This window comes from Trichosurus vulpecula, chromosome 3, assembly GCF_011100635.1.
Source record: "Trichosurus vulpecula isolate mTriVul1 chromosome 3, mTriVul1.pri, whole genome shotgun sequence".
Classification (NCBI taxonomy): Eukaryota; Metazoa; Chordata; class Mammalia; order Diprotodontia; family Phalangeridae; genus Trichosurus; species Trichosurus vulpecula.
Window position 1 is genome coordinate 58,877,895 of NC_050575.1, and position 7,865 is coordinate 58,885,759.

The 7,865-nt window shown below is 48.8% G+C and overlaps 1 protein-coding gene across 1 annotated transcript in view; it reads right to left on the reverse strand.

Moving 5' to 3' along the window:
• Window positions 1–954: 954 nt before the first annotated feature.
• Window positions 955–7,865, reverse strand: part of PDGFRB (platelet derived growth factor receptor beta) — a gene marked incomplete in the record, with an annotated part of 47,036 nt that continues 40,125 nt past the window's right edge. The window contains 5 exon segments of the mRNA XM_036750772.1: window positions 955–4,318; window positions 4,843–5,075; window positions 6,597–6,702; window positions 6,827–6,926; window positions 7,787–7,865. Coding sequence (XP_036606667.1) covers window positions 4,120–4,318; window positions 4,843–5,075; window positions 6,597–6,702; window positions 6,827–6,926; window positions 7,787–7,865 — 717 coding nt within the window.

Below are 7,865 nucleotides of genomic sequence, written 5' to 3' on the forward strand. Positions count from 1 at the left end.
TTTTTTCAAGTAAGAGAACCCCTTATTGACGTCAAAAAATTTCACAAACCCCAACAGGATAGTATTTGTACTATTAGTATCCTTTGAGAAAGTATTTGTGTGCATATAGAAATGAGTTGTAGAAATGACTACATGTCCCCAGGGTCACATAGCTCATGGATTGGCCCCTTCCAGCTCTAATGTCCTATGTTGTAGGGCCCCTTCTAGCTTCAATAATATATGTTCTGAAATTCTGATAATTGTGTGAGAATTGTTTTATTTTACCTCAGAGCATCCCTGTGAGGGAAGCAGGCTGGGAATTAGTGTCTATTTGGTAGAGGAGGAAACCAAGGTTCAGAGGATAGATGGGACCTGCCCAACATTGCCTTGCAAGTTAGAGGCAAGACAAGGTTTAGAACTCAGTTCTTCAGCCTCCTTGCCCAGTGCTGGTAGAGTCCACAGGGGAGCCGATGACTGATGATGACGAACAGCCAGTCAGCCAATCAATGGTATTAGTGGGAGGAAACGGATGCCCAAGGCACTCTGATGGAGAAGCTTGGTCTGTCTCTTGGAGGATTTAGTGTATACAGGGCCTTGGAGATGTCACTGTGTCCTCAGGAGGCAACATTCCTGAAAGCTAGGTGGCTCACTGGATAGGTCAGAGTGGATAGAGTATAGGGCCTGGAGTTAGGAAGACCTGAGTTCAAATCTGACATCAGACAGTTACAAGCTGTGTGACCCTGGGGAAATCACTAACCTCTGCCTCAGTTTCCTCATCTGTAAATTGGGAGTGGTAATAGCACCTATTTCTCAGGCTCAAATGAGATAATATTTACAAAATGCTTAGCACAGTGCCTGGAACATAGTAGGCACTTAACACATACTTCTTTTCTTCACTTCTCCACCCTTCCCCTTCCACAGATGCCACAACAACCTTCAGGGCATGGCGCAGCAAGAAATAGCAAAGCCAAAATATACAGAGCACCATGTTTAATATTAAAACCTTTCCCTTAAAAAAGAAACAAAAACATATACAGATATGTAAAGTTGAGTGTGTAAAAAATAGTATCTCAGTTGTTTAAATGTGAGTTATTGTGAGTCTTAAGTATACACCTGTAAGCTAGCAGTGATGGTATCTTTGGTACCTTGGTGCCCTCCAGCTCCCTTCCCTCCCACCTGTGACTCCTTCCGTGTCTTAAAAATAGGCTGGCAAGGAGTCGGGCTTCCTTCCAGGGGCTCAGGTATAGAACTGAGAAGCTCAGGGTGGGTTTGCTAAGGGCTGTGCCCTGCCTACGCATCTCTAGGGGCTCCTCTGGAAGACTGGTTTGGGTGGGGGGAACCTGGAAGGAGGAGGAGGGAGGGGGACTGCTATGTGCATGTGCCCATGTGCTGGCATACCCAGCCACATCAGCTACCTACATCCTGCTCATCTACCCTGTCCCTGCCCCTACTCCCTAACCACTGTCTAATCTACACCCGGAGGGCAACTGTTGTGCCTTAGCTAGACCAGTCCCCTGCCTCCAGTCTAGTTAGTGGGGATCTGATCTGTTCTCTATTAGGGAAACTCTGGCTTTAAAGTCCTCTTGGTCTAGGTTTAGTATGGGTGGGAGTGGGAGCTAGAGGGAGCGCTGGGGAGCTTAGGGGGTAAGATCTCTGTGAGTCCAGGACAGGCAGTGCTGGGCCCAGCTCTGAGCTCAATGGTCCAGTCACTGCCCAATGGGCTGAGCCCTCCGGGTTGTCTCACAGTCAGATCCTTCACCATTAGTCATGAGGGCCAGGGAAACCCGAACCCACTTATCCCACCATTTCTACTATACTATGTGTGTACGGGGTTGGTGGGAGAGAGGGAATGGGCAGATTGATCCTTGCCTCTGTGCTCATAGATTAAAAGCCAAACAATAGACAAAGCAGGCTCCCTTCAGGCTCCAACAACACACAATCCTTCCCTACTGAGCAGGTTAATGGAGGAGGGGAGGAAAGAGTCCAGGACAGGGCACTCAGATGGTCTTGAAATATACTTCCTAGCATAGACACAAACTTTCCAGTCCCAAGAGAAGCCTTAGCCAGGAGAGGACAGTGAGGAGGCTCACTCAAGAGTGGACTCGGGGAGGCGGGGAAGCAGGCAAAATCATGGTTTCCCCCAATCCCTAATTCCTGGTTCATGTTTTATCTCCTCCCTCTACGTGGGCCTGGATGAAGCTAAACCATCCGGGGCATAGGACAGAGAGTGTCAAATGCTCTCAGGGCTCAGATAAAAGGGAAGTCCCCCACCTTTTGTTTGTATGGTGTTAGGGCTTTCCAAGCTCAGGACCCTCAACTGGCCCAAGAGATGAGGAAACCAGTTTGCTCTGGGTGGATAAAGGAAGGTGTGGGATGTTAGGAAAAGCCACATAAGACAGTGGTTCCTAACTTCAGCCCCAAATGTAGCCTCTATTCCCTGTGAGCAGATGGAGACTATTGAGGACATCACCCAGTTACATGGACAAGAGAACTAGAGGCAGGTGAACAGGGTGCCACCTCACTGGATGGGAGGCTCTACCTCTGTCCAAAGACATGGGGCAGATGTGTGTAGGGGGATCATCCAGGATCATCTTGCATGAGAGCTGGAACAGTCCTCAGAGGCCATCTCTCATTTTACGGTGGAGGAAACTGAGGCACTAGGAAGCTAAATGACTTCTCCAAGGTAAACCAGGTAGTAAGCATCAGAGCTGGGTGCTGGCATCCCTATCTTGCTGCCCAGGCCCCAAGGTTTTCCTGAGGTCCTAGTTGGGTGGAGGAGAAAGTAGCCTCATAAATTTGGCTTTGCTAAGGACCCCTTAGCTCCATGACCTACTAGAGGGAATCCTCAAATCTGAGAGTTGGTAAGGACTTCAGAAATCACCTAGTCCAACCTCTCATCCCCTGCAGGGATCCTCTTTACAGCTTTTCTGTTGGGTAGTCTTCCAGTCTATCCCCAAGGCCTCCAATGATCAGGAGATAAGGACCCCCTGAGGCAGCTTGCTCCATTGTGGGAGTGCTCTGATCATTAAGTTCTTCCTTGGATTGAACTCAGATCTTCTTTCCTGAACTTCCACCCATCAGTCTTGCTTTGGATCACCAACCCATGGTGATGGTGGAGGGCTGGGGTTGGGCAGGGATGGACTAGGGTCATCAGGGCAAAGAAGAGGAGCCCCAAAAGTGGGAAGACAACCACCCCTCTATAGATCCTCAGCCAAATGTCATAGGAAAAATACAAAAGTAGTGGCCAGTCCAGCTGGCATGGGGGCAGGAGGGCTTGAGTGGAGGAGGTCAAGGTTGATTGTATATTTCTCATGTACATCTCTTCCTTTGCAGGGAGGAGAAACTTCTGTGGGCACCTATACAACCAAGCCTCTGGGAAAGGTGAGATCCTGGAGATGACCTAATCCTTGGGAGCTGAGCAGGGGAAGACACAGAATGTTCATACTAGGATCCCATGTCCTTTGCCCCTCTCTTTTCCACCGGGGGTCAAAGTGTGGAAGCCTCCCCACAATTTTCTTCTCCCCAAAAGGCAGACAGTCCCAATGCAGGCACAGACCTCAGCCACCCAGTGACTCAGGCAGAAGGCACAGTTGTTAGAAGCCTGGTCTAGGCATGGCCACCACGTGGCTCCACTCCTGGGTAAGTCTGAAAGACGAGGTGGGTATGGTTTGGAGAGATAGGTTCCTCAGCCCCTGGATGCCCACACCTTCCTCTATATTCTAAGCACTGAGTAGTGTTCACCAATGTCCCTCCTCTGTTTCCTCAAAAGGATTAAAAATCCCCTAATTTGCCCAGGAAATCCCTGTCTCAGGCAGACACTGGGGGTGGTTGAAATAGGAGGGTCAGGGGACCAGGCAGCCACATTCAATGCCGTAGTCACTGCAAAATGCACTTTGTCTTAACCTCTTCCCGAGGGAAGACTCTTGGCTGGGAAAGAGCCCAGAGGATCCTTGTTGAGGAAGACCAGTCCCTGCCACATTTGGGCTAGAAGTCTTCTATCCCATAATGAAAAGGGCCAGCCATCACCTCCCCTCTTCACCCATGGGGGAGGCCAGCATTCATCTGGGAAAGAGAAATAGAGAGGAGAGTCCATAGAGCAGAGGCAGGCTTGGGGATGCCTGCTCTTCTGGGTGAGCCCAGCTACAGGAAGCTATCCTCCACCTCCTGGTGACTCAGGCCTGGCCTGGGCTCTGGTTCTGGCTCCAGCTCCAGCTGTGGCTCTGCCTTTGGCTCTGGTTCCTGCTCTGGCTCCTGTGGCTCAGGTTCCAGTTCTTCCTGCAGCTCCAGGGGGCTATCACAGGAGATGGTGGATGATGTGTTGGCTTCATTCAGGGTAGAGCTAGAAGGAAAGCCAGGCTAGTAAAAGACCAGTGGGGGAAAGTAGGGTGGCTATGGACTTGCCCTCCCCCAAAATTCTCCCGCCTGTCAATATTCTTCCTAAAACACGATGCCCATATGATACTCCAGATGGGATCCAATAAGAGCATCATCGCTTTTGTTTGGGACCTTTTGCTTCTCTTCAGGCAGGCTAAGATCATGTTAGCTCTTTGGGGGTTCTATGTTTCCCCAGATGACTCATACTGAGCTTGATGTCACTGTGAAACTCAGGTCTTTTTCATAGGAACCATTATCTAGACAAGCTTTTGTCATTCTAGAGCATAAGAAAGGATCGTATGGTTGGGGATGGGCTTTGAAAACCAGTTTGATTTGCTGCCCGATATCTGTTTCTTTCTGGTCCCTGCCATCATTTTCTTTGTGTCCCCTTGCTCTCCCTAGATGGGACTCTGACCATAGCGGAAGCTCAGGATGGACACACTATAACGAGGCTAGAACTTCCCAGCTGCTGAGGAATGCTCAGCTTACCTGGCAAGGCTGTGGGAACTCTCCAGTGGGGCCGCATCGGGTCCTTCAGGCTTAGGGTCCGGCAGGGGGATGATGTAATCATTGTCCCCCTCGTTCTGCTGCACGGCTGTATAGAGGACAGAGCTGGTGTCGAGGGGACCCCTCGGGCCACCAAATGCAGGGAGCTGGGCTCGGGTACGCAGAATGGCTGGGTGGTCACTCCTCAGAAATTCTTCATCTACTTGCTGGTACTTCTGCTCCCACGGGGAAAGAGAGGGTGAGGTGAGTGGGACAGCATTGGCTGGAGCTCCAACAAGCTATGCTCTGAGATCCTTTCTAGCCTCATTATGCTACCTGCTGTGATTCTAATAACTGCATTTCAAATCATCGCTGCTTCTCATTTGTGTCTCATTTTATTCGATTTCAGGGAGAGGGAAGGTACAGGCCAGAGTCCAGTCGTACCCTTCCAGTACTCAGTGAGATTAGGGTCTCCAAATAGTCACAGTTGGGGACATATGACTTACATTCCTGCCCCCGCTATGGTGGGGCCTCCCTCTCTGTGAAATGAAAGCGAAAGTCGGGGTGGAGACGGGAAGAGCTTTATTAATCCTTTAGCCTTGTTGGTGAGATTGGTCTGGCCCAAGCTGTTTCCTCGCTGTACTGAACACTGGATCTTACACCCATTTTGCCTCCATCTACACAACCACTTAGTGAGATGCAGCAGAAAAAGTCAGATTCTCTCAACTCTTTTCTAGAGACACAGAACCACAGGATGTCAGAGCCCAAGGGGACTTCTATCTATAACCTCTAGTCTAACTCTTCTTTCACAGAGGAGGAAAGAGAGATCTTGGGAGGGGAAGTGAATCTGTTAGTTCTCAAGGATGAACCAGACTTACTGGCAACCATAGGGCATGAGGCTGTGGTGTATTTGGGGGTGCAGAGTGGGGAGGCTGTCTTAGGCAGTGATACAAACAGGGAGGGGTGAGCAAGCAATCAAGCCAGGGGCACCTCACCATGAGCGGGCACAGGAGCCCAGGAGTCCCTCCCCGGCTCCCGAGCAGATGATGGGGCTGAAGCCTTCCCAGCCTTCTCCCACCCCCTCCACATTATTCTCTTACACTTCCTTTTAAGTTCAAATCCAACTGGCTCATGGTCTCTTTCCGACTCTTGTCAAGCTATCCTCCCTGCCTCACACATGTGTTCTCTCTCTTTCACTTTAATTTTCACAATTCTTGTCTTTTTCTCTGCCTGATTCAGCTCTAATGTCACCTCCCAAAGCCTTCCCAATCCAATAAACATTTATTAAATGCCTACTATGTGCCAGATACTGTGGCCCTCCCGGTTGTTAATGTTCTTTCTCTTCTCAAATTGCCTTGTACTTAATAAACTCTTATTTCATCCCCTACTAAATTCCTTGAGGGCAGAGATGGTTTTTTTTTTAATCTTTGTATCATTGACTTCCAGAATATTGCCTTGCACGTAGATGGCATTTTAATGAATACTGACCTGAACTGTACAATGAAGAAGAGGTGATAACATTTAGTTCAGGAGTCAGATTTGATGGCTGATAAGGACTTTAAGGGCAAAAATAGGTCTGAAGCTTCTCCCAGCTTTTTGTATCTTTATATAAAGTTATAAAGCACAACTTGGGTGTAAGAGCACCCTCTTCCAGTTGGCCTCCCCTGGTTCCCCTTCTCTACATTCCCACCTCAAGCTGAAAGTGCTTTCTCCTTCTTCTGACAGAATGAGTGACAAGGCCATTGGCCACAATTTACCTTCTTGTAGCCCTCCCCCAGGAGGCCCTCCATTAGAATGACCAGCTGAGAGAAGGAGGGTCGAATCTCGAATTTCTCCTCCCAGCACTTCTGCATGATTTCATAGCTGAGAGAGAAAGAAAGTAATTTGAGGGTCCGAGAATCTGCATCTCCCCTGGGATCAAAAACTGGAGTTAGAAAGGGGTGGAGAAAGGGAATTGGGGGTCCTGGGTTCCTTAGGTCACACTCACATCTCTTCTGAGGCATGGGTGGGCTTGGCCATGCGGTAGCCACGCTTGATGGCATTGTAGAACTGCTCATTCATAGGCAACTCTGGATAAGGGGTGCCACCTGCCAGGGATGCAAAGAATCACAGAATCATGGACTTGCAGGGCATCGAAGCTGGGAAATGCCTGAGAAGTATTCTAGTAGCACAGAATTGAGAGTTGTAAAGAACCTTAGTGATTACCTAGAACAACCCCTTTATTTTACAGATGGGAAAACTGAGACCCAGAGAGATTAAGTGGTTTGACCAGGGTCACACAGGCAATAAATGCCAGGACAGCTGGAAATTACAGAATAATAGATTCAGAGTAGGAGGGCGTCTGGTCCAATCTACAGGCACCAATATGGGAATACTCTCTACAACGTCCAGTGTTTGCTTGAATATTTCCAGTGCTGGGTAGTTTAATATTTAAGGAGCTCCATTACTGATCAGTTAGGAAGTTCTCCTTTACCCTGACCTGAAATCACCTTCCTGGGACTTCCTCCCACTGGTTCCCATTCTGTCTTCTAGGGGTAACTACCAGAAAATCTAATCTCTTCCACATGACAGCTCTTTAGGTATTAGAAAACCAGAATCATGTCCCGTCAGAATCTTTTCTTCAGGCTAATGGAGTAGAAGGTACTTTCTTCTCTGGAACAGTTTAGGAAAAATCATGCCTCATAATTCTGAACATCCCTGCCCTAATATCTTGGACAAATGTGTCCCCTTCAGAAAGTGGGGGAAGGTTGGAGATATGGAAACAAGTATGCACTGGGGAACATGAATGGAGATGAGGAAGCTCAGGACAGTCTCTTTCTCTAGAAAAAGGTCAGGGAGAACCAAGGCTAGAGTCAAAGGCAGGTCCCTTGCCCTTTTGGTAGGGGTATGGCAAAGGAAAAGTCACAGGGGATATTCCAGGGAAATGATGGGCAGGTAGATCCCATACCCAGGGTGAAGATCTCCCACAGAAGGATGCCAAAGGACCACACATCACTCAGGGTGGTGTACAGGCTGTTGAAGATGCT